We start from the raw sequence: 27027 nt of genomic DNA on the forward strand, positions 1-27027 counted from the left end.
TGTGATGCCATTTGGCCTGCAAGGGGCGCCTGCGGTCTCCATGCAATTGATTAATGAGGTGTTACATGACCATCTTTACAAAGGAGTTATCGTATATTTAGACAATATCCTTATTTACACGCAAACACGTGAGGAACACGTAAAGCTGGTTTGTACTGTGCTGAAGAAGCTTCGAGCCGCGGAGCTTTACGCCAAGGTGTCCAAATGTGAATTCCATCAAGAGAAGGTTGACTACCTGGGCTATCGTATCTCCCACGCGGGTGTGGAGATGGACCCCGCTAAGGTCAAAGCAGTCACTGAGTGGGAGGCCCCTCGTACACGCAGGCAGTTGCAGAAATGTTTGGGATTTGCCAATTTCTATTGCCAGTTCATCCCTTCTTTTGCTAAGATAGCTCTTCCCATTACTAACCTGTTGAAGTCTAAAGGTGGGCCGAAACCCAGGCCCAGCAAGTCATTGGATTGGACCATGGAATGTCAAGCTGCCTTTGAGAAGTTAAAATGACTTTTTGCCGAGGAACCGGTCCTCAAGCACCTGGACATGGAAGCGCCATTTGTGGTTCAAGCTGATGCCAGCGACGTGGCGGTGGGGGCTGTGTTGCTTCAGGCCAATGATCAAGGTAACTTGCAACCCTGCGCATACACCTCTCGCAAACTAACTGACACAGAGAGACGTTGGGCTATCTGGGAGAAAGAGGCATTTGCTGTTCATTGGGCTTTGGTCACATGGCGCCATTTTCTGGAAGGCGCTAAGCACCCGTTCGAGGTGTGGACTGACCATAAGAATTTGGAAGCTTTGAGGACTCCCAGGAAACTTTCTCTTAAGCAGATGCACTGGGCTCAGCATTTCAATCGTTTTAATTTCACCCTGAAATACATTCCGGGTGGGAAGAACTTCATGGCTGATGCTTTATCCAGGCTTCCTCAGTACAACTGTTCTAAGCTCAGCGTGGCCCAGCAGGTCACTCCCACGTCAAGCCTCGCTGCTCCAGTGGTTACTAGACATCAGGCACATTCTAGGTTTAGGTTTTAGGTTTATTGGGATTTATATGCCGCCCTTTTCCCTGAGGGGACTCAGGGCGGCTTACAACCACAGGGGAGGGGGGTGCAAGGTCAAAAACAAAACAATATGTGCACAAAGAAAAAATAATAAAACACAACTTTCATTCAGCAATCAAACACTCGGGCGGGTAATTAGAAACCTATCCCCAGGCCTGCTGGGAGAGCCAGATCTTGAGGGCTGCGCGGAAGGTCTGGATAGTGGTGAGGGTACGGATCTCCATGGGGAGCTCGTTCCACAGGGTCGGGGCAGCAACAGAAAAGGCTCTCCTCCGTGTGGTCGCCAGTCGACATTGACTGGCAGATGGGATTCGGAGGAGGCCCAGTCTGTGCGATCTAATTGGTCGATTTAGGGAGGTAATCGGCAGAAGGCGGTCTCTCAAGTACCCAGATCCACTACCATGGAGTGCTTTAAAGATGGTCATCAGTATCCTGAAGCGCACCCGGAGACCAACAGGTAGCCAGTGCAGCTCGCGGAGGACAGGTGTAACGTGGGCGAACCGCGGTGCGCCCACTATCACTCGCGCGGCTGCATTTTGGACTAGCTGTAGTCGCCGGATGCACCTCAAGGGCAACCCCATGTAGAGCCCATTGCAGTATTCCAGTCTAGAGATCACAAGGGCTCGAGTGACTGTTGTGAGAGCCCCCCGGTCTAGGTAGGGCCGCAACTGGCGGACCAGGCGAACCTGGGCAAATGCCCCCCTGGTCACAGCCGACAGCTGGTGATCAAAAGTCAGCTGTGGATCCAGGAGGACTCCTAAGTTGCGGACCCTATCTGAGGGGTATAAAATTTGACCCCCCAGCCTAAGAGTTGGTGTATTAGCCAAATTATTTGGGGGGAAGCACAACAGCCACTCGGTCTTATCCGGGTTGAGTACCAGTTTGTTAGCACTCATCCAGTTCTTAACGGCCTCCAAACCCTGGTTCATCACGTCCACCGCTTCATTGAGTTGGCACGGGGCGGACAGATACAATTGCGTATCGTCCGCATATTGATGGTATTTTATCCCGTGCCTCCGAATGATCTCGCCCAGCGGTTTCATGTATATGTTAAATAGTAGGGGGGATAGGACCGAACCCTGAGGTACCCCACATGTTAGGGGCCTCAGGGACGATCTCTGCCCCCCGAACAACACCGACTGCGACCTGTCCGAGAGGTAGGAGGAGAACCACCGCAGAACAGTGCCTCCCACTCCCACCTCCCGCAGTCGTCGCAGAAGGATACCATGGTCGATGGTATCGAAAGCCGCTGAGAGGTCAAGGAGAACCAGGATGGACGCATAGCCTCCATCTCTGGCCCTCCAGAGATCATCGGTCAATGCGACCAAAGCGGTTTCTGTGCTGTAACCAGGTCTGAAGCCGGACTGGAAGGGGTCAAGATAGCTAGCTTCCTCCAAGGCCCGTTGAAGCTGAAAGGCCACCACCTTCTCGACAACCTTCCCGATAAAGGGAAGGTTGGAGACAGGACGAAAGTTGTTTAAGATGGCTGGATCTAACGATGGTTTCTTCAGGAGGGGTCTCACCACCGCCGTTTTAAGTACGGCGGGGAAGTGCCCCTCCCGAAGGGAGGCGGTGACAACCGCCTGGATCCAGCCATGTGTCACCTCCCTGCTGTTAGCCACCAGCCAGGAGGGACACGGGTCCAAAATACAAGTGGAGGCACTTACAGCTCGAATGGCCTTGTCCACATCCCCAGAGGCAACTTCCTGGAACTCAACCCAGAGCTGATGTGACAAATGATCCTCCTGTGACTCAGCTGGACCTACTGCGGTGGAGTCCAAGTCCGATCGAAACCGAGCTACTTTGTCCGCCAAGAATTGAGCATAATCCTCAGCCCTACCCTGCAAGGGGTCTCCCGCATCCCTCCTATTGAGGAGGGAGCGGGTTATCCTAAACAGGGCGGCTGGGCGCGACTCGGCGGACGCAACCAAGGCAGAAATATATGATCTTTTTGCGGTTCTTAATGCTCGGACATAGTCCTTGGTGCAGGTAGTCAAGAGTGCTCGGTTCGCCTCGGACCTATCGGACCTCCACTGGTGCTCTAGGCATCTCCTCCGGCGTTTCTTCTCCCGGAGTTCCTCGGTGAACCAGGGAGCTCTCCGGGATCCACTGACCCGGAGGGGCCGTAGTGGCGCAATCCGGTCGAGAGACTCCGACGCCGCCGAGTACCAGGCGGCAGCCAGAGTCTCCGCCGAACTGTGGGCGAGAGTATCAGGAATAACCCCAAGCTCCGTCTGGAACCTCAAAGGGTCCATAAGTCGCCTGGGGCGGAACCACCTGGTCGGTTCCTCCTCCCTACGGTGGGGGTTTGGCCTCCGGAAGTCAAGCCTCAGTAGGCAATGGTCTGACCACGACAGGGGTATGATCTCATTACCCTTCAGACCAAGATCACACATCCACTGCTCCGAGAGAAATACGAGGTCGAGCATGTGACCCGCTGCATGGGTTGGGCCCCGAATTACTTGGGTCAAGCCCATGGCTGTCATGGAAGCCATGAACTCCTGCGCCCCATCAGAGCGTTCACCGAGCGATGGCAAGTTGAAATCCCCCAGAACTATAAGCCTGGGGAACTCAACCGCCAGCTCGGCTACTGACTCGAGGAGCGAGGGGAGGGATGCTGCAACGCAGTTGGGAGGCAGGTACGTTAGCAGCAAACCCACTTGACCCTTGAGGTCCAACTTTATCAGCAGAGACTCACACCCGACAAGCTCCGGAGCAGGGACCCTACGAGGTAACAGAGACTCCCGGATTACAATAGCCACACCGCCACCCCTTCCCTGGGCTCTCGGCTGATGAAGCACCTGAAATCCCTCTGGGCACATCTCTACAAGGGGGACTCCTCCTTCTGTGCCCAGCCAGGTTTCAGTAATACATGCCAGGTCTGCCCTCTCGTCAACAATTAAGTCCCGGACGAGGGGAGCTTTGTGAACAACAGACCTGGCATTTAGCGACAACAGCCTGAGACCAGGGTCCTGACTACTCGCGCCATCTGGTCTTGGAGTGGGACTCCTAGGGCCGGAAGGAGGGATCTCTGTAATGTAGCGAACCCTCCTTCCCCGGTAATGGCCAGCCCTAAGGTCCCCGCCGTATCTGCCTCTCCCTGTCACGACCGCTATGCTCCGACCCACTCCCATGTCCATGGTCCCCCCAACCACCCCGGTACCCCCCGCCTTCCCCAGCAGGTCCTCCGAGTCAAACATTCTCATTTATCCACACTAACAATTCCCACGTAAAAATTTAAAACATATAAAATACAAGGGTAACAATTACTAAAAGTGGGCCATTCATTCAAGTCCAGCCAACTCCCATACACTCAACATACTATTTAAAATTGCGCAGCTATAATATATAATAATATGGAAACAGTGGAGGAAGCGATGGTCTGCTCCTCTCCCTTCTTATGTCCTGGGGAAATGTCCTTAGCCACCAAATCAAAAGTACGTAGTATATAAGGTGGCTGTATACGAATAAGATTGAATGTAAAGCTCCAAAGTTCGTAAACGGTAGCCATGTAGTCCTACCCCACTGGTGGAGGTTAGCGGGCTGTATGTTCAAAAGTCTCTTTCCCAAAGATGTATAAAGGCCCCAATGTAGGAGACCAGAGTTCGAGGCTGACTTGCACCGCTCTTGCAAATGGAAGGAAAAATGCTGATATTTTCGAGGCTCAGATCTTGTCCCTGCAGCCGCCATCCTCTATCGCTCCCTGCCAGTTGGCCACAGTCCTACTCCTCCTAATGGTTAAGTAAGCAGGGAGCAAGGTCCGGAGGGGGCTACAATGATGATAAATAGTAAGCAGCAGATGGTAAATAATAAAGTAGGTAACAGATAGTAAGTGAGCAGAGATAGGTCCGAGGGGGGGGGGGCATCTAGGACAGCAGCAAGCACAGCTATTCAATCTGTAAATTCAATGCAGCCTCCGACAGCCCCCTTCTTTAAAGTAAACTAAGTTAGAAAATTAGCCCCTCTCAGCTCACTGGTCACCAAGACTCACAGTCACAGTCACAATCACTCAGCTCCAGCGAAGTCCGGAAAGGAGGATGTAATAATGTAATGCTGTGAGTCAGCTGTTTGGCGCCGCCATTTCCTCCATGCTTTCCTCCACGCTTTCCTTCCAACTTCAGCAGCTGCTGTTCCGCTGCTCTGGGACGACTAATAGGACCAGGGGCCAGCAAATAATTGGCCAGGGGCTCACCAGCAGCACCAGGGGCTTCCAGAAAACCACAGATGGTAAAGTGGTAGGGGAGGCTCCGAACGCCCGCGCGCCGCTCTCACCGCCGCGCGCCGCCGTCGCCGCCGTCCTCGCACAGTTGGATAACCCGGGCTGCCGCTATAACGAAAGTGCGAGCCTCCGGATTTCAGCAGGTCCTATAGGTTCCGCAGCTCTTGGGCTCTCCCAGGAGCTGTTTCCAACAGTTTTTGCGGTCCGTTTGGAGGCTCCCCGGTGCTTTTTCGCCAGGTTAATGTGGAGCGAAAAAGCCCGGTCGCCATTCCAAACCCGCACATTCTAAAGTGGAGATGTCCCAGGATTTCCTTTCCAATCTCAAGAACGCCCTCGCTCATGATGAATGGTTCCAGCAGCATATAAGTGAATGTACCATGAGGGATGACTTGCCATGGATTGGAGCGAAACTTTACGTTCCTGCATCTCTTTGTCTACTAGTTCTTCAATGGGCTCATGATTCCCGGATGCCGGGGCATTTTGGTTTCGTGAAGACGCTGCATCTCGTGAAAAGGCAGTTTTGGTGGCCTTCTTTGAAAAAGGACATTGAACTTTATGTGGCCAGTTGTCCTGTTTGTGCTGCTGCTAAACGCCCGCAGGGGAAGCCGCAGTGTTTACTCCAGACTGTAGCTCGCCCTGTCGCCCCGTGGAAGGAGATCTCTATGGACTTCATTGTCGATCTCCCTGAGAGCCAGGGGCATACCGTTATCTGGGTGGTTACCAACTTGTTCTCCAAGCAAGTCTACTTCATCCCTTGTTCCAGGATTCCATCTGCTAAGACTGTCGCTAAGATGTTCATCTCCCACATTTACCGCTTACATGGGGTGCCTGACCGCATCATTTCGGATAGGGGTGTGCAATTCACCTCCGTGTTCTGGAGGGAGTTTCTTAAGCGGATTGGCTCCGCCCAGGGCTTAAGCTCCACCCACCACCGTCAGATTAATGGGGCTTGTGAGAGGACTAATTCTGTTCTGGAGCAGTATTTACGTTGTTTCATCAACTACCAGCAAGATGATTGGGTGGACTTGTTGCCACATGCGGAGGTGGCTTACAATAATTCTGTGCATAGCAGCACTGGTTTCACCCCTTTCCAGGTGGTGTCTGGCCAGGATTTTGTACCTATTTCTGAGGTTCCTCGTGAGCAGCCGCAAGTCTCGTCTCTCTCTGAGTGGAGTGATCGCCTTTGGCATGTTTCGCCTTTGGCACTCCAAACTTTGGACGCTGCACATCGCGCACATAAGAAACAGGCTGATAAGAAATGGACTAAGCCGTCTGATTACAAAGTGGGTGATCAGGTTTATCTGTCCACCAAGTTTTTTCAGACTCCCCAGAAGTCCAAGAAGTTGGGGCCTAAGTATGTTGGCCCATTTCCTATTGTCAAGGTCATCAATCCTGTTTCCATTCGGCTGCAACTGCCTAAACACCTCAACCGAGTCTATCCTGTTTTTCATGTTAACCTCATAAAATCTGTTCGCTTTTCGTCTTTACGTCCGCCTGTTCCTCCATCACCCGCCCCGCTGTTGATTGATGGTGAACAACATTTCGAGGTTTGCGAAATTTTGGACTCCCATAGACAGCGGAATCGTATTCAGTACCTGGTGGCTTGGAAGCATTTCCCCCCTTCTCATACTGAATGGGTGGACAAGTCCCATGTCCGGGCCCCTAAATTTCTCCGCCAGTTCTATTCTGCTTATCCTGACAAGCCCTAGTTTGGCCAATTTCCTGACATTTTCACTCTCCCTCCCCTTTTTTTCCTTTTACGTTTCTTGTTGTTCATCTGTTTGTTTGTGCTTTGTCGTTTTCCAGGTCTAACTGCCTTTTTCTGGAGGAGGGCCGGATGTCAGCCTCCGCTTTGCTACTGCTTCGGCTGCCATTTAAATGGGGAGGGGGAGCATGGTATTTGGGAGGGGACTCATTGTTGTGTTGGAGGAAGATTCTAGATTTTGAACTGTCCACCTTACTGCACATGTGGAGGAGGAGTGTTTCCCACCAAGGCCAATGGACCAGCATTCCATCCTGGTGATGCCTTTCGAAGTTATCTCACACCTGACATTTGGGAGAATTATGATTGGACTATGCACGGGATGCCAAGGGGAGGGGAATGAATTATACAATATATTATTCGCTTTCGCGCCTAAATAACTAGACTTAGCTTCGCTTCGCTTCTATTCATTTATAATTAGTAAAAGTACACTTGATTTCTACCAATGGAGTCCTGTGGTTTTCTTTCCTGATTTTTGAATGAAGAAGGGCTGACAGAGAGAGAGAAGGGGAGAGGGGGAAAGAAATATTATAAAAACAAACAAGGATAGATAAAATATTAGATAAGAAAGAAAAATGTGCACTAAAAAGGTAAAAGGAAAATTAGTTAACAGCAAAATTAAAACTTCAGTCATCTGTTAACGGCCTATTATTATATTTAACGTAGAAATTCTACAGCTTATCTACCATAAATCACTGCAGTCATATCTCTGATCCATTTGAGATAAAATATCTTTGTTTGATTCTTAATAATAAAACTTTTCCTTAAGATTTTGGTTGAGAACTTTCCCAACAATTGTGTCTTTCCCCCCTAAATCACAAACCTCTGTTGTCAATCCATTTTCTCTAAAAAGTCCAGTTGAAATTGTTTTCCAGTTAGATATAGTAAGTCCATTCCCCAATCACTATCAATCTTCTTAAGAAAATTCAGTTCATCATTCATCGATTTTCTTAACTCCAAATCTGTAGAAGCAAATATCTCCTTCAGCCTTCTGCCACAAACCTGCAAGTTTCTTTTCCTTCCTATCTATCAAGTTGAGAGCTTGACTTTGCTGCAGTTGCTTGTGTCTAGATATCCTCTTTAGGTAGATTTAAAACTATTGTTATTTTATTAAAGTTTTTATCAAAGTTTTCAATTTGAATTTATAGGTTAAAGAACAAATTTTCCCCAGAGGGTTTTATCTTTAAGTTGTACATTGTTTGCATTTTTACTACAGTTCTGTAAAGAATTCACAACTAGACATAAACAGTTCCTTTCAAAGACAGAGGAGTTAGATATACTATAACGAAGTAATCACAGAGAACTTGGTATAATATTGCTCACAATAAAGAAGGATGGAAAAAAAGAGATTTTTTTCTTTCTTTCATACGTATATATGAACCGCAGTAGTGCAGTGGTTAAAAGTGCAGTAGTGCAGGCTACGTCTGCTGCCTGCCAGCTGCCTGCAATTTGGCAGTTCAAATCTCACCAGGCTCAAGGTTGACTCAGTCTTCCATCATTCTGAGGTGGGTAAAATGAGGACCCAAATTGTTGGGGGCAATATGCTGACTCTGTAAACCACTTAGGGCTGTAAAGCACTGTAAAGTGGTATATAAGTCTAAATGCTATTGTTGCTACGTTTGATCAATAGGAATAAAATACAAAACAGAAAAACAAAACAAAAAACATGCATCCAACAGTCACAACAATAGCAAAAGAAAAAAAATGTGTACATAAAAAAAATGACCCAAACATCAAACATACCAAAAAAAAAAAAAAAAAAATCCACCCTGGCTTGATGCTGAAAAGAAAAATTAAAAAAAACCTGATAAATTCTCCTCCCCTTATATAATGGGTCTGTAAATAGTTATACATTTTCTCATCCTTATTTAACAAGAAAAATATATAAACAAATATTTTAGATGATAAGGTTATTATGTGTGTGTGTGTGTGTGTGTGTGTGTATGTATGTATGTATGTATGTGTATGTATGTATGTATGTATGTGTATATATATATATAAAAAAAACATGTTGGGTCGATTAAAAAAAGAAAATTTTCAAAGCATTAAAAAATTAAGACCAGAGCTTAAGTTAAGAATATACAAAATCTGTATAGTGAAAATCTGATGTAAATGAAAATCTAAACAGGTCACTTTCACTATCCACAAAATCTTCATCAACTTCCATACAGAGAAGCCAAAAGTAATTCAGAACAGCAGAGTGAAACAATGAAAAAACATTAAAGAATTCATGTTAAAATCCAACAAGGGATTAGAATAAATCGGCCTTCAACCAGTCAGTTAACTCATAAAAAAAATCAGGATAAAAAATAAATAAATTCAAACCATACAGTTAAAACTCACGTGTGCTAAAAAATCAAACAGCTGGGAGGAATAATGGAGACCTGATTTCCAGCGGTTCTACTGGGAATTGCAATCCTCAAGATTCCTCTTCTCAGGAAGATTCACAGTCATTCGAGGATCCTCTTGGGGCGTTCTTAGCTGCCCATTTAGATCTAGGAGCCAGTTGTCAAAGAACCCATTGTGGTGGCAAAATCAGCTGTTCATCAGCAGGAGAAACAGATTGCCCCTCTGCTCAACATGCCATCTTAAGAGAAATCCAACAGTGGTCATTTTTAATAGAATTGAAACCATTCAATTCTTACAGCTGCCATAGAGATAGGGAAGGCCTTCTCTTTGGGAATTACTGATTCAAAAGTGATCTAATCGGTCCTCTTTCAGTAAAGTTGAAGTATCTTTTGCATCTGAAATATGAAATGTCTTTTGTTTGGATTTCTAAAACCTTGATTCTGAGCATAATTTTTTCTATTTATTACATGCACATCAAATAACTAATTGTTTGCACAGCTGGATTGATTGATCCAGTACATTTAATTAGGTTTCATTCAAAATTCATGCAGAAAAGATATTTTGCATTTGTCACTTTTATGTCACTCATTTTAATTAGCAATCTGAACACCCAACTACAATTTTGTACAATATTATAACTGGTATTTTTCAATAACACACATAAAATTTGGAAAAAAATATGCCTGAAATTTGGAGGATGCACTCAAATCTTTTAATGATAGGCCTTTGTGATGTCATCAATTATTCATAAACTAGCACATCTTACATCATGTGGCTTACCTCATTTCTTCCTGCAGAAACTGTATTTGAAAAACATCTCCACGAAACAGCTTACTTGGCGATTTGATCTTGATGCTGCAGGCAAAGCCGTAGATGATGGTATCTTCAAATTTAGTTTACATACTGGAATTCTCTATCCGGGGCAAAATACAGCTGTTACCATATGCTTCTGCCCATGTAAGAATTTGTTTTCGTGTCAACTCTGTATATGTTTAAATCAATTTTGTATATTGAAGATTCTACATTTGAAATGCTTTATAGATATTTTCTTGCTTATTTTTATACATTTAACAAATTCATTATTTCATTTAAAATAAACACGCACATATACGTATGTACATACATACATACATACCACATACATACGGGCACACAATAATATACTATATAGAAACACATAAAGTATATACAGTATTCCTTGTACATTTACTTCATTCACTAGGCTTGAATAAGCAATAGAATATTTTCTTCTTAAAGATATATTTCCCATAAGTTCTATTGTTAATTTAATGGTTTGAAAGAAGAGATGTTTTTGTTTGAAAAGTTTCAAAGAAAGTAATCAGTTTTCCTCCTCTTCATTTAGTTGGAATGTGACTGAAAATTACCATTGCAGGGATGATATGCCTTGTCTCAAATCATCTCAAGCAACATGGAAAGCTCAATTACATAATATACATTATAGCTTAGCCTTTTAACTTTTCAATTAGTAAATGATTAAAGTTCTTTCTAAAGATGAAGACTGTCAGAGTGACAGTGCAGTACCCTTTGTACCTTAGTTGTCTGTTGTTGTTTTTAATGAAAATCTTTACACCATTCAAAAATATCATTATTGGTCTAATCATTTTAGCACTAGAAATGTATAATGTATTTTATTTTCTCTGAAGATGCGTTATGAATCATCAGCCACTAAGTTTAATATAATGACCTATTACGATACATATTGTAATACAGATACTTACAAAAGTCTATTCTTTAGAACTGACACTTTATCTGCAAAATAAGTAATGAAACTTAACTATAGTCAATATACATAGAGATGCTACAGCTGCAAACTGTTTTCTAATTAGTAATGGAACTTTTTATAGATTTCAGATGGGAATGAAGATTTTAATGCATATTTGTATAATGATTCCTGGAAGTATCACATATTAACTACTATGTATTCATATAGTAATTAGTATAATTAAGCAATGAAATTTTACAGAACTTATATTAAGATATCGAAATATTCCATTTTTTGTCAAATATTTATTTTATTTCTTAAAAAAAAAACCACACAAATATTTCATCATTTGTCAATCATTAAGACATTGAAGTACAATTTTTTTTGTGTGCCCCTCCCTCCCTCCACCCCCCAACCCCCCTCCTCCTTCCCCCCCCCGACTTCCCAGAACCCGTACACGGTATGGATTTTTAACTAACACAATCTAAAATCTATTGAGAAAAAAGAAATAAAGAAATTAATGACATTCTACATTGACCTTAGCTTCTTCTTACTGAACTAACTTTTAACAGTTTAAATCATTTCTGATCTTAAGCATAGGCTAACTGGAATTTCTTGGTCCCGTATTTATTTTGTATATAGTCAATCCATTTTTTCCAGTCTCGTTTATATCTCTCATTTGAATGATCTTTAAGATATGCCGATATTTTAGCCATCTCGGCTAAGTTTGTCACTTTCAATGTCCATTCTTGGATTGTAGGCAAGTCTTCCTTCTTCCAATATTGCGCCACCAACAGTCTTGCTGCAGTTATCAGGTGCAGAATCAAATTAGTCTCTACCACTGTAAAGTCAGTACATATACCTAGTAAAAATAACTGAGGAATAAACTTTATCCTTCTTTTAAAAATATTTTGCATGACCCACCATATTTTTATCCAGAATGCCTTAACCTTTTGGCAGGTCCACCATATATGATAATATGTAGCATCGAGAGAACCACACCTCCAACATTTAGGCTGTACATTCGGATACATAGAAGCCAACTTTTTAGGATCTAAATGCCATCTATAGAACATCTTGTAAAAATTTTCTCTCAGATTTTGAGCTTGTGTAAATTTCACATTTCTTACCCAGATTCTTTCCCATGTATCCAACATTATTGGTTCCTCAATATTTTGAGCCCATTTTATCATACAATCTTTAACTAATTCTGTTTCCGAATCAATCTGTATTAATACATTATATATCCTCTTTATATGCATTAAGCTTTGATCTCTTATTTGTTTAAACAGATTATCCTCAACTTGGATAAAACCAATTTTTTGATCTATTTTCCACCTAGCCTGTAATTGCCCATACTGGAACCATGTTTGAACTACCTTCTCCTCTTTTAATACCTCTAAAGATTTTAATTGTAATACCCCCCTTTCCAAGGTAAGAAGCTGTCTGTAAGTAATTCTGTCCTGTTTTTGTGCTGTATTCATATTTTCAATTGCGTGTCTAGGAATTGCCCACATGGGTATCTTGTCATTTAATTTATATTGGTATTTCTTCCAAACCCGCAATAAAGCATTTCTTAAAATATGACTTTTAAAATTCTTATCCAATTTTTTGTTGAATAACAGGTAAGCATGCCAGCCAAATACCAGATCGTGTCCCTCAATATTCAATATTCTATCATTGGTTAAATGAGTCCAATCACTAATTACAGATAATGCCACTGCATCATAATATAGTTTTAAATTAGGTGGTTTCAATCCTCCTCTCTCACGTACATCTTGCATTATTTTCATCTTTACCCTCGGCTTCTTTCCTGCCCACACAAATTTGTTGATACCCTTCTGCCATTCTAAAAGGTTCGCATCTTTTTTAAGTATAGGTAACATTTGGAAAAGAAATAAAAATTTTGGTAAAATGTTCATTTTCACTGCCGCTATCCTACCCAGCAAAGATAAGTGCAATTTCTCCCATTTTTTCATCTCTCTCTGTATGCTATGCCAAAGTGGTTCATAATTATGCTTATATAATTTCCCATTTGAAGTTAAAATGTTAACTCCAAGATATTTGACTTTTTAAACTACCTCACATCCTAGCATCACTCCTAATTCTTCCTTTTGTTTAATATTTATATTTATAGCTAATATTTTGGTTTTTCCTAAATTTATTTTAAAGCCAGACACTTGACCATATTGATTAATTGTATTCATTAAACCCATACTGGATTCCTGCGGTTGTTCCAATATTATGACCAAATCATCCGCAAAAGCGCGGACTCTATATTCTTGCTGCCTAATCTTGATCCCTTTTAAACCATCCAAGCCCCGTATTTTATTCAACAATACTTCCAAAGTTATAATAAACAATAATGGAGACAAAGGACAGCCCTGTCTTGTACCTTTTCCAATTTAAAAAGAGTCTGTTAAAACTTCCATTGACTATGATTTGTGCTGTTTGCTGTTGGTATATTGCTTTAATTGACTGTAAAAAATTATCTCCTATCTGTATTTTTTGCAATATCTTCAGCAGAAATTGCCAGTTAACTCGATCAAAGGCCTTCTCAGCATCCAAAAATATAAACGCAGCAGGGATCTGGTTGTTCTTTCCCAAATATTCTAATGCATTAATAATTAATCTAACATTACTTTTCATCTGTCTCCCTTGTATAAAACCTGTTTGGTCCGTATGTATCAATTGTTAAATAACCAACATTAACCTATTTGCTAATATTTTAGTAAAAATTTTATAATCTACATTCAGTAATGAAATAGGTCTATAATTTTTGGGTTGAGTAGTATCTTGATGTTCTTTGGGTATCAAAGATATAAACGCTGTCTTCCAAGATGGAGGCACTTTACCTTCCATTTGAATCATATTAAATAATTCTCTAAGAGGTTCTACCATTTCTAACTGTAAGTTTTTATAGTAAACCGCTGTCAAGCCATCTGTACCTGGTGCTTTCCCTGACTTTAATTGCTTAATTACCTGCAGGATTTCCCCCGAGGTTATTGGTTGATTCAATTTTTGCCTGTGCTCTTCTCTAACTGAAGGTATTTTCTCTTTGTCTAAATATTTGTCTATGTCTAAACCATTAATTTTATCCCCCTTATACAGTTCTGTAAAAAATTCCCAGAAAGCCTTTTGAATCTCTTCCTGTTGAAACACCTCCTTCCCTCTGTAAATCAGTTTAGATATATTTCGAGTTTTCCTTTTTTTCCTAATCTGATAAGCTAACCATCTGCCAGGTTTGTTTGCATTACAAAAAGTATTGTGTTTTGCATATAATAAATTAGTAGCTACCTGGTCAGAGATCAACATGTCAAATTGAGATTTTAATATGTTAATAGCTTCCTTAACCTTTGTATCGTCTGGGTTCATTGTTAACTCCAGCTCTTTTCTCTTAATTTCCTCTTCCAGTTCTGTTCGTTTTAACCCTTGCTTATTTCTATGTGTTTTATTTATATTCATCAAAACTCCTCTCATATACGCTTTGCTTGCATCCCATACAAATTCCATAGATGTACCCTTATTCATATTCAAAACAAAATATTCAGATAGTAATTTTTTACAATCATTAATATACTTTTCATATCTAAATAAGTTTTCATTCAATCTCCAAGACCTTCTTGCCTGCACTACCCTTCCCAACTCCATCCAAACTGGGTTATGGTCCGAAAGGACCCTAGCCGCAATCTTTGTTTTCTTGACCCTAGAAAGCAAATCATTAGTGGTTAGAATAAAATCAATCCTTGAAAGGGATTGATGCCTGTCCGAGAAGAAAGTGAAGTCATATTCCTCTGCATTTCTTTCTCGCCAAATATCTCTCAATTCAAAATCATCCATAATGTCAAAGAAAGGTTTGGGTAACTTTGCTCGCATCTTGGTATTTAGGCGGGAAATCTTCTTATCTCTCTTAGTGTCTATCACTCCATTCCAGTCACCCAATAGTATACAGGAACTATAGTCCCACTGTACTAATTTAGCATGAAGATTTCTATAGAATCTATCTTGCTGTTGATTGGGAGCATAAATTCCCAAAAGTAATGTCTTTTTCCCTTCTAAGATTAAGTCTAAAGCAATATATCTTCCGAAGGGAACTGCTTCTATTAATTCAGCTTTCATATCTTTTCTTAAGTATACAACTATACCATTCTTCTTTTCCATAGCAGAAGCTGCAAAATGTTGACCAAGTTTTGAGTTGATCAAATATTTTTGATCAGTTGACTTGATATGAGTTTCTTGCAAACAAATTACATCGTTCTTAAACTGTTTGAGATAATGAAATATTTTCTTCCTCTTCTGTGGAGAATTCAGTCCGTTGACATTCCATGTTAAAATCTTAGTTGTCATCTTTGGTTGGTTGAAGCATTTTTAGAGCTTCCTGCATGGCCTGTTTAACCTTAGGTCTAGCTCCTCCCACTGCTTCCAGATTTGTTATTGTAGTTCCTTGATCGATGGCCGATGATTGTTGATGCTGTTGCTTTTTAGCTTGTTTCTCCATACGTCTAGTAGTCATGCGGCTAGGTCTTGGTTCCATAGCACCTTGCACTTCTAGAGAAGAGAGATGCTCCATCTTGTCTGGTGGTTGTGTAGTTTGCTGTCTATCCTGTCCTTCTTGTGGTCTTTCTCCAGGTCCAGATGGTGCAGGGTATCCGGCCTTCAATATATTATAATAAAAATCTCGGGCTTTCCATACAGAGTTGAGGCGGTACCTTTGCTTATCAAATGTAAATATGATGCCAAATGGTGCATCCCATCTATACTGTATCTGACGATTTCTGAGTTCTTCGACCAAAAAAGCGTAGTCTCTCCTGGCTCTTAACATTTGAGGTGGTATCTCTTTCAAAACAGCCAGGTCTTGACCGCCAATTTGAAGCTTAGTGTTATAAGACGCTTGCAGTACCATATTTCTAAGCTCTCTTGTAGTAAAATATATAACGATGTCTCGAGGAAGCTGCTTCTGCTTTGCCAGCCAGGAGTTAACGCGGTAAGCTTTGTCAATTTGCCAGTCTAGGTTGGTCCCTGGTCTTCCCATCAGGCGGTCAAAAGCTTCCGATAGGATCTGTTTCAGGTTCTCCTGTTTCTCCTCACGCAGCCCCCTTACTCTTAATGCGAACTCCATTTGTCGGTACTGTATCATAATAATTTCTTTTTCAGCATTTTCCACTTTTTGTTCCACCACCTCTGTTTTCAATGTCAAGTTAGCATTGGCATCATTAAGAACCTCTAGAGTATCTTCCATTCCAGAAATATGTTCTGTTAATACAGTTACAAGTCTCAGCATTTCGTCTCTAATTTTACCAACCTTAGCGTCAAATTTCTCATACAGCTCCTGTTTAAGTCCTTTTATTTCACTTTTAATTTCTTCTTTCATTTCTTTTATTTTCTCTTTTCTCTCCTGCTTTACCACCTCTCTATTATCTCTAAACTTATCTTCCATTTTAATTGTCTGTGCATTAAGAGCCTCGCTTAGATTACTCAGGAAAAATTCTTTCGTTAACACATCCCCAGCAGGGGGCGTAGGAAGCGGAGGCTGCAGCTTTGTGCCAGGCACTGAGGATGTGCCCCTGGAAGTAGAGGGTGACGACTTCAAGTTAATATTTGGTTTTGAAGCCATTTCAAAATTTATCTGCCTGCAGTTAATAAAACTCTATTGCCTGAATATGCAGCTTTAAGTAAAGAGGCTGAGTTCCCCTTTTATTTTGAAGTTTAAGGCTTGGCTAAACTTTCAGTGAGTAAACATTGTAACCGTTCAGCAGATTCATCACCATTTAACTTCCAGATAAGCAAGATTAATGAAGGGGTAAAATTCTTGTAGAAATGAAACTAATTAAAGAGCTTCTGCTGGCCTATTGTGAAACCAAAACAAATGATAAGCAATCTCTTTTGTTTTGAATTCTTGTGAGAATTAACAAAAAGTGTTCGTTATTACCGGAGAAACCAGCCTGCTCGGCGCCATTTTAAAACCTCTAAGTAAATAGTTTTTCGGAGGAGAAAAAGAAAAGAAGCTAAAATGTTGATAAACAATTATTGTCCACGCAAACGGATTCAGCTCGTGATAAGATTAAATCAAACAAAACTTTGAACTGAGTGGGGGAGACCTACTTTGTCCCACACAAGGCAGTTTGAAGTTCCCAGCACGGACATCCGTTCTGCCTTGGGCTAGCCCCCCTTTCCCTGCAAGCACAAAAGCTGCAAAAATCGAAGAGCATTTGCCAGCAAAACAATTTCTTCTTTCCTTCTTGCCTGAAGGATAAGAAAACCTGATAAGACGTCAGATGGAAGATCCTCTAAACAGGTACGTAGCCAGGAATTCGGAGGCAGCTGATTTTTTGCTGCCACCACCAGCAGGCTCCTCCCAGGAAGTCCGAAATATTCCATTTTTAACTGCTTCAGCCCTAAATTAACATATTTACTTTTCCATCTTTTCCTTGAATATTTTTGTTTCATAAGTCGAGATTACTTTCTTAATCTGGGATATTGTTTTTCTTCAAGAATAAAAGGCATTCACACATCTGAGTTCCTAGGTTTGCTACTAGAGTGATTACTCTTTTTGTGAATTGTTAAAGTTATACTAAATCGCTTGCCCTTACACACCACAGAGAGATTTCATTTTGATAACTTTATTAGGAAAATTGTGGGCTTGTTAGTATATTTTTCTTTTTTATGATTTAGCAATTTGATAATTTAATAACAAGATATTAACACTTTCTATAAAAACATATAATCCATTCAAAAAACTTCACTTTAAATGATAGATTTCATGTGATGAGATTTATTTTCAGAAAAAAATTATTCCACACTAGGTTACTTAAATTTGGCAATGGAGATCATCAAAACACAAGGTAAAGAGCGTGATTCGTAAAACTATTTGTTTTCAGACACTATGTGTATGTCCTAACTTATGTCCTAAGAATTGTTTATTATCCAATGTGATTGATTGAATTATTATTTCAAAGTAAGAGGCAAAGGCTTGTTCTGTGGAATGAGTTTACTAAACAAATGAACAAGGACAGCTAACAAGAATTTGGTGATTCTGGTTTGCCGACGGAGCAGAACAGCTGTGGCTAGCAGGGCTCCATGAAGCCTAGCTGATTTCTGCCTGCTTGGAGGCTCTTCGGAGCCAAACATCACCTTGTAGGGGTGGACAAGAAAGGAAGGGCTCTCATAGATCGCAAGTGGATAGGAATCCACTTTGCTGGAGCCGGGAAAATCTTTTTTACAGGGGGAGAAGAAGACAGCCAATAATGGCTGAACCAGAGCTATTGACAGCCAGAACAAGCAAGTTGTCAGCCTATATCTTGCTTGCTATTGGCTGCCATAGTAATGGGGGAAGTGGGCTATTCGGGAAAGGAAACATGCTGGTGGAGATGTCTTGGAATAAAAAGGGAGGATTGCTCTCATCATCTACTGCGCAGCTGAATGGACTTTTTTATGCCCAGTCAAAATCAACCATCTCTGCATACCAGATGGATGAAGCCACCTGAAGATGGACCATGGAGTGCCAGGCTGCATTTGAGGAACTGAAACGATTGTTTGCAGTTGAACCCGTCCTAAAACATCCCAACATGGATGCCCCTTTCGTGGTCCAAGCTGATGCCAGTGATGTGGCTGTGGGGGCGGTACTACTTCATACTAATGCTGCTGGAATCTTACAACCTTGTGCCTACCCCTCGTTGAAATTGACTGAAACCGAAAGGAGGTGGACAATTTGGGAGAAGGAAGCATTTGCATCTGGTGGGCCCTGCTAACCTGGAGGCATTTCCTTGAAGTAGCAAAGAATCCTTTTGAGGTGTGGAGGGATCATAAGAATCGTGAGGCCTTGAAAACACCTCGGAAGCTGTCACCTAAGCAAGTTCGCTGGGCCAACATTTTATTAGGTTCAATTTCTCTCTGTGGTGCTTTCCTGGCGGAGAAAACTTTATGGCAGACTGCCCAATATAATAGCACCCAGCCAGAGGTGATCCACCCAGTCCTCCCCTCTAAGCAATTGGCTGTTCCCATGCTCAGAGAAAGGTTGACTTGGATGTGTCCACCAAGCTAACCGGCAGCTAAAGAAAGTGCTGGCAACTGATGACTGGTTCAAATCCCACTTAAACAAATGTACAATTCGTGATGGCCTCGCATGGGGGGGGGGGGGGCTAAGTTGTATGTCCCCGCGAAGCTTAGGGGAGTTGGGTTATAACAGGCCCATGATTCAAAAGCTGTGGGACACTTTGGGTTCATGAAAACGTTACATTTAATTAAACGGCATTTTTGATGGCCTTCCTTGAAAAAGGACATTGAATCTTACATTACTAGTTATAGGTGATTTGAAAAGAAACAGTGTATCGATTGGGTTAAGGATTGCCTAATTTCTATCAAACTTAAACTAAATTCACCAAAATATTTTTGTGAAGAAGGGAGACTCCAGAGAGAAAGAGGGAGGGAATTGTTACTCTTTCCCCCCTCCAGAAGCGGAAAGTGAAAGTTTTGAGCAGATTACACACCCACTGGAAATGAAAGTGAAGCAAGGAAATAACTATTTTTAATTGGAAGAGAAAGACTGGACTGAGCACCTTTGTAAGACATTTTTAAAGATATAGATATGATGTATTTATTTTGAGTTATTTTTCTAAACCTCTTTTGGGCTATATTTAGCTAAAGTTCTTTTTCTCTTTTTCTTTTTCTGAACTCCTAACTTAAGAGTGGAAAGGAAAAAGAAAGTAAGGCTGCCATCTGCTGGATTAAGTTGGTATATACAAGAAGAAATGATGAACTGGTTAGACTCAATAAAGGACTGATAATACTTTGTTTTGAGAACTGCTACATCTGGGGCTAGGGAATAGATTAAAGACTAAGCCTTGTTTTGGAAACTACTGTGGGAAAAGCAAGACTGGTACAGCTATAGAGAAGAATTCTTTCTGGATCTTTGTGGATTATAAATAATTTTGGTTGATGGACGGAAAAGTGAAAAGACAAATACTTATTTTGCAGATGTGAGAAGAAAACTTTGGGTTTAACTCAACACACACACACACACACACTCATAACATGTTGTTGTTGTTGTTGTTGTTATACAATTGTATCACAGCGGCCAGTTGTTTCGCCGGATTTGGCATTGGTTACTAGTCGGGCCCCACCCAGGGGCCTAGGACGTCGTAACGTATTTTCGTAATATGCGTGCAGATCCAAGCAGTGCGGCTTTTTGCATTTGACTGATGGTGATTTTGTCAATTTTTAACTGTTTTAAATGTAATTCCAGTGCTTTCGGTATAGCACCCAGTGTGCCAATTACCACTGGAATTATCACTGCTGGTTTGTGCCATAGTCGTTGAATTTTGATTTTTAAGTCCTGGTATCTTGCGATTTTTTTCATGTTCCTTCTCGGCGACCCTGCTATCACCTGGTATTGCGATGTCTATGATTGTGACCTTATTTTTCTCAACCAGTGTGATGTCTGGTGTATTATGCGCCAGTATTTTGTCGGTTTGTATACGGAAATCCCACAAGATCTTGACCATCTGATTTTCGGTGACTTTTTCAGGCTGATGTTCCCACCAGTTTGTTGCTGTTTTAATATTATAATTTTTGCACAAATTCCAATGGATCATTTGTGCTACTGAATTGTGCCGCAATTTATAATCAGTCTGCGTGATTTTTTTACAGCAGCTGAGTATGTGATCAACAGTTTCATCAGCTTCTTTGCAAAGTCTGGATTTGGCATCATCAGAGGATTTTTCGATTTTGGCCTTAATGGCATTTGTGCGGATAGCTTGTTCTTGCGCAGCCAGGATTAGTGACTCTGTTTCTTTCTTTAATGTACCTGTTGTTAACCATAACCAAGTTTGTTCACTGTCCACTTTATCTTTTATTTTTTCCAGAAATTGGCCATGCAGTGCTTTGTTCTGCCAACTCTCCATTCTTGATTTTATCACATCTTTTCTGTATTCTTGTTTCGTCTGTTGGGCCTTCAGTAGATTTTTGTTCTTTACTTCAATTAATAGATGTTCTTGACTTTCTTTTAAATAATCAGCCAGTGCATGTTTTTCTTCTTCAACTGTTTGCTTCACTTGTAATAATCCTCTGCCACCTGATTTTCGGGGCAGATATAGTCTATCAGTATCACCACGTGAATGTAAACTGTAGTGCATTGTCATTAGTTTCCTGGTTTTTCGGTCCAAAAGGTCCAAATCAGCTTGTGTCCAGTTAACTATACCAGCTGTGTATCTTATAACTGGTATTGCCCAGGTATTTATGGCCTTGATTGTATTTCCACCATTCAATTTAGATTTCAAAATTTTCCTAACTCTGTTGGCGTACTCTCGCCTGACAATAGTTTTTACTTCTCCATGCTTGATGTTATCCAACTGCAGAATGCCTAAATATTTGTAGGCTTCATTTTCTTTGCATTTAATTAATTGGCCATTGGGCATTTCAATTCCCTCACATGCAGTGATTTTGCCCCTTTTTATGGATACAGTGGCGCATTTTTCCATGCCAAACTGCATTGAAATATCGGTGCTGAATACTCGGACTGTGTTTGTCAATGATTGGATTTCTATTTCTGACTTTCCATAGAGTTTCAAATCATCCATATATAGTAAATGCGAATTTTTTTCAGCTTCTTTGGCTGTTTGGTAGCCTAATTTCATTTTTTTAAAGATTACTGATAGTGGGATCATTGCGATGATGAAGAGAAGAGGTGAAAGTGAATCACCCTGGAAAATTCCTCGCTTGATATTAACCATTCCGTAGATCTCATTCCCTACTGCCAACTCAGTTCTCCATTGTTTCATCGCCTTTTCAGTAAAGGATGTAATATTTTTGCTAATGCCAGTTGTTTCTAAGCATTTTATGATCCAACTATGTGGCAGTGAGTCAAATGCCTTTTTGTAATCAATCCAGACCATATTCAAGTTCCTTTTTCTGTTCTTACAATTTTCTAATAACATTTTATCAATTAGAAGCTGATCTTTTGTGCCCCTGCTCCTTCTTTTGTTGCCTTTTTGCTCTACTGGCAAGATGTTGTTTGTTTCCAAATAATCCATCATGTTATCTGCAATAATGCCTGTGAGCAATTTGAAGGTTGTTGGCAAGCATGTTATTGGTCTGTAGTTTTCAGGTGCTGTTCCTTTAGTTGCATCTTTCTGAATCAAGTATGTTTTTCCAGTTGTCAACCATTCATCAATTTGGCCCTTTTGTAAAATTTCATTCAGTTGCCTGGCCAATATTGCATGTAAACTGGTCAGATATTTGAACCAGAAACCATGTAATTGGTCCTTTCCAGGTGATGTCCAATTCTTTACCTTTTTAACTCGATTTTTGACCATCTCAGTTGTTATTTCTAATACTTGCATTTGTTTGTTGCCAATGCTTTTTTCAAAGTCATGTATCCACTTTGCTTCCTTGTTGTAGTGTTGCAGCAGATTGTGGTTAGTAATCTACTTACGAAAGAGCAGGACTTGAGACCACGAAAGTGAGAGAAACAGGTTTATTGGATGCATCGAGTTCAGCATGTTCACACACCAAAATCTGAACTGAACTGAGCTCTGCCCAGGATCCTACTTTTATGCCGTGTTCCACATGGTACATTCTCAAGGCGTTTCCATACACGAGACAAGCATGACATTTCAAAAGGGGAAGTTCACTTGGACTGTTACAGCAAAGTACATAGGAGAAATATAAAAAAGAGAAGTTCCTATTTCATCTTAAGCTGTCAGCAGCTTTTACCTCTGTTCTATCTCTCACTTCCTGTGCCCCCACTTTACAGGGTCTTGCCACACTGTTCAGCCCTATTTGTAATACTTATGAGGAAGTTGGGGAGAAGGTTCACTCCAGCTAAAAGTCAACTTTGGGACTCCAGGGCACTAGAATAAAAGCCAAACTAAAATGAATTTATAAGGTCCATTCTATTAAGACCACCTAACCTGGCCAGCCACTGGTGGGTTTACCTGTGCAACCCATGCTGCATCATTCCCCCCTATTGAAACTTCACCCAATCCTAAGATTACTGTGTAGTTTCATAAATGGCAGGTTCCTCTCCATTAAGCATGAGCCCAACATATTTGCTCAAGCGTCCTTCATAACATTAATTCCCAAAGACTACACTAAAAAACAAAAGATCCAAAATTATAGGCCGATCTCGCTGCTAAATGCCAAATATGAAATATTTATGACAATAATAACAGAAAGAATTAAAAATATACTAAACAAAATATACCCACACCAAAACGTTCTGTTTCTACCCAACAGACGCATAAAAAAACAATACGATAATGGGCATATTAGAATACTACATTTAGGAAAACAAGCAATATTTATATTTATTGATGCACAAAAAGCAAAATTGATACTAGAAGCGTTCTTATTATGAATATTAGACCCAAAAATGGACAAACATAATACTACACATACTCACTGCAGTTAGGATGCTTTCGCACATAACTGGAAACAATTCAATACACCCGCAGATGAAATAATAATTAGAAAAGTACTTGAAAATGACCATGGAACTAAAAGAAAGAGAACAATAGGATTTCTTTAAAATATGGAATAGAATTTATAAGTGGCTAGAAAACAAGCCACAACAGGAAATAAAAGTCTTTGTTGTTTTTTTCTAAACCAGTATTGCATTAAAATTACCATATTTTTCGGATTATAAGATGTGCTGGAGTACAAGGCGCACCAAGGTTTTGAAGAGGCAAATTTTTAAAAAAGTAAGTAGGTAAGTAGAGGGATAGAGAGGGAGAAAAAGAGAGAGAAATACAGTAGATAGGTAGGGAGAGAGAGAGAGAGAGAGAGTAGTTAGGTAGGTAGATAAAGGGATAGATAGATAGATAGATAGATAGATAGATAGATAGATAGATAGATAGATAGATAGATATACAGTAGGTAGGTAGGAAGAGTGTGAGTGTAGAGGTAGGTAGAGGGATAGGGAGAGAGAAATAGAAAGAGCTAGAGAAATACAGTAGATCAGGAGAGAGAGTAGGTAGGTTGGTAGAGGGATAGAGAGAGAGAAACAGAAATACAGTAGATAGGGAGAGAGAGAGTAGGTAGGTAGGTAGGTAGGTAGATAAAGGGATAGAAGAGAGAGAAATAGAGAGAAATACAGTAGGTAGGTAGGGAGACAGAGTGTAGGTGGGTAGGTAGGTAGAGGGATAGAGGGATAGAGAGAGAAATGCAGTAGTTAAGGAGGGAGAGAGTAGGTAGATAGGTAGATAAAGGGATATATATAGAGAGTGAAATAGATAGAGAAATGCAGTAGGTAGGTAGGGAGAGAGAGTATGTAGGTAGGTAAGTAGGTAGAGGGATAGAGAGAGAGAAATAGACATAGAGAGAAATACAGTAGATAGGTAGGTGTTTCTGCTGGCACAGCACTCGATCAATGTAATCCTCATCAATCAGTTAAAGAGCTTTCCAAAAGGGAAAAAAAGGATTTTGCACTCTGCAAACCTCTCAAAAACGGCCCATTTTTCACGAAAATGGGCCCATTCCCACCCCCAAAAACGGCATGAATAGCCTTGGGGGGACTTCCAGAGTGCTGCTGGGGGCTTGGAGGGGGACAGAAAATGGCCCATTTTTTGCTCATTTCTGCTCTCCCCAGCCCCCAGCAGCTCTCTAGAAACCTCCATAAAGGTATGCACAGCCATTTTGGTGAAGGGGGCAGGGCTTCGGGAGGCAAAAATTGCTGTATTCGGTCTATAAGATGCACCCAGATTTTTAGCCTCTTTTTTGAGGAAAAAAAGGTGTGCCTTTTACTCCAAAACTACGGTAACCAAAGTTTCTAATCACTATCAAACTTAAAGTATTAATTTAATCTTAAACAATATTATTACAAGTGTTAGTATTACTGTTATTATATTATTAGAGAAGGTAAAATCAATAGGAAGGCAATGGAGAATTATAAAGGCTAAACATGAATGCTGATACAGAAGGCTATATAATTACTTTATATTGTTATTATGTTTGTTTTTTGTTTTATTGTGTTTTTCTTTCTGTTTTTAAAGGTAAAAATGTTTAATAAAAACTATTTTAAAAAGAACAAAATAAAACTAGACAACAATTTCAAAACCAAGGGGTAGATTTAGCTTGGTGGCCATATCTGCAAATACAATCAAGATACGGGAAAGATGTAAAAACATGTTTTTTTTCTAATAAAGAATCAACAACACTTGATAAGATATTATTAGGGATAGATGAAAAACACACAGACACACACATAGACAAATAAATAAATAAATAAACAAATAAATAAATAAATAAATAAATAAATAAATAAATAAATAAATAAATAAATAAATAAAATGGAAGAGGAACAAGCCAAAGAACAATGATTGTATGGGCAAATTTTTTTGGTTACTGATAGAATTAGATAAATGGCAAAAACGTTTGGATATGAACTATAAGCTAACAATGATTACTGCATATAAGGAAAATCTGTATAAAATGTTTTATAGGTAGCATTTACCACTGGCAAGATTGGCAAAAATGTTTAGTAATATGTCTACCAAATGTTGGAAAAGTAATCAGACGCTAGGTAGTTATTATCATTTGTGGTGGACTTGTATGAAAGCAGGAAAATATTGGAAAATACATACTTGGTTGGAAAAGATGATTAAGCAACATATAGATCTGAAACCAGAAATATTTTTGTTGGATATAATGCTGGAGGATTATGAAAAAGGGACTATATATTTAGTTTTGTATTTGTACAATATTGGAAAACTGAGAACACTTCTTCAGATGAGGATGTAATTCAAAAAATATTAGACTGTGCAGAGATGGATAGATTGGCTTTAAAAATAAAAGACAAAGAAGACACAGAATATTACTTGACATGGAATAGATTTTATGCGTGGTTAGAGATAAGAGGTAGAAATTAGATTAAGAAAGATTATTGCTATGTATGAATTAAATATAAATATGGTTTATAATTATAAATATGCCAGTATAATTAACAGAATTATGAATATACTAATGTAAAGAGAAATTGAGCTAAACTATTCTGTTATATTATTACTATTGTTACCAGTATATCTGTTAATATTTCATTTTGTTCTCTCTTTGTTTTTCTTTTGCAAATGATATACCCTGACAATACCCTGTATTCAAATGTTTATGAAGGGGAAAAAAAGAAAAAAGTGGAGATTCTCAACATTTTTTCTTTAAGTCAATAATGTACTTGGTTAATATGAATACTTGGGATGGGAACAAGAAATAAAAAACATTTCTGTTTGTGGTGCCTTGAGAAGCTGAGGTGAATATTAAACGGACATGACAAAACAATAATGACTTGCAGTACTTATGGCATGTTTTTGTTTTTGTTTGAAAACAATTTGGCATATACTGTATTTGTAGCAAACAAGTTTATAATGGTACTTGAAGAAAAAAATAGACTTGCAGCAGTGAGAGGCCATATTTCAGCTTTTCAAAAAGATTTATTACACAAAACAACAAAAAGTAATTACCAAAGGAATTGACAGAATACATTTCTACAAGGAGAAGAAAACAGGAAAGAAAGAAAGCCCAGTGAATAAGAATGTCGACAAGAAAGAAGAAACATGAAAGATAGGACTGTTCAAGCGTTCAAAAGAGTTGCTTTATAAACCATTTAAAACTCAACATGGGGAGGCTCACTAACTTTTCCTCCCTGAAGCATTAAAGCAGCTGCATGCTTTTGGAAAGTTTATGTGTCTGCATTGAAATTCTAACACTCAGAAGTCCAAATATTTTGAGTACATGGAGGCTGATAAATTAGCTTTCCTGAATAGAAATAGCATAACAGTTATTCAGAGTTTATTAATTGTTTTGTTATTAGATCCAGGTTGTTTATGGCAATAATCAGCAATACAATGTGAAACAGTATTTGGTAACTACCATGCATTTTGTTCAGTGATATAAAATAATATTATCAAAATTTAAGAATAGCAACTTAGAAAA

At 40.2% G+C, this 27027-nt stretch overlaps 1 protein-coding gene across 1 annotated transcript in view; it reads left to right on the top strand.

Annotated features, from left to right (window-relative positions):
- The window catches only part of LOC116510737 (cilia- and flagella-associated protein 47-like), a 67686-nt gene that overhangs the window by 32205 nt on the left and 8454 nt on the right, over positions 1–27027 (top strand). The window contains exon 4 of the mRNA XM_032220388.1: positions 10184–10343. Within this exon, the coding sequence (XP_032076279.1) occupies positions 10184–10343 (160 nt within the window). The remainder of the gene's footprint in view (positions 1–10183; positions 10344–27027) is intronic.

This window comes from Thamnophis elegans, chromosome 6 (assembly GCF_009769535.1).
Source record: "Thamnophis elegans isolate rThaEle1 chromosome 6, rThaEle1.pri, whole genome shotgun sequence".
Lineage (NCBI taxonomy): Eukaryota > Metazoa > Chordata > Lepidosauria > Squamata > Colubridae > Thamnophis > Thamnophis elegans.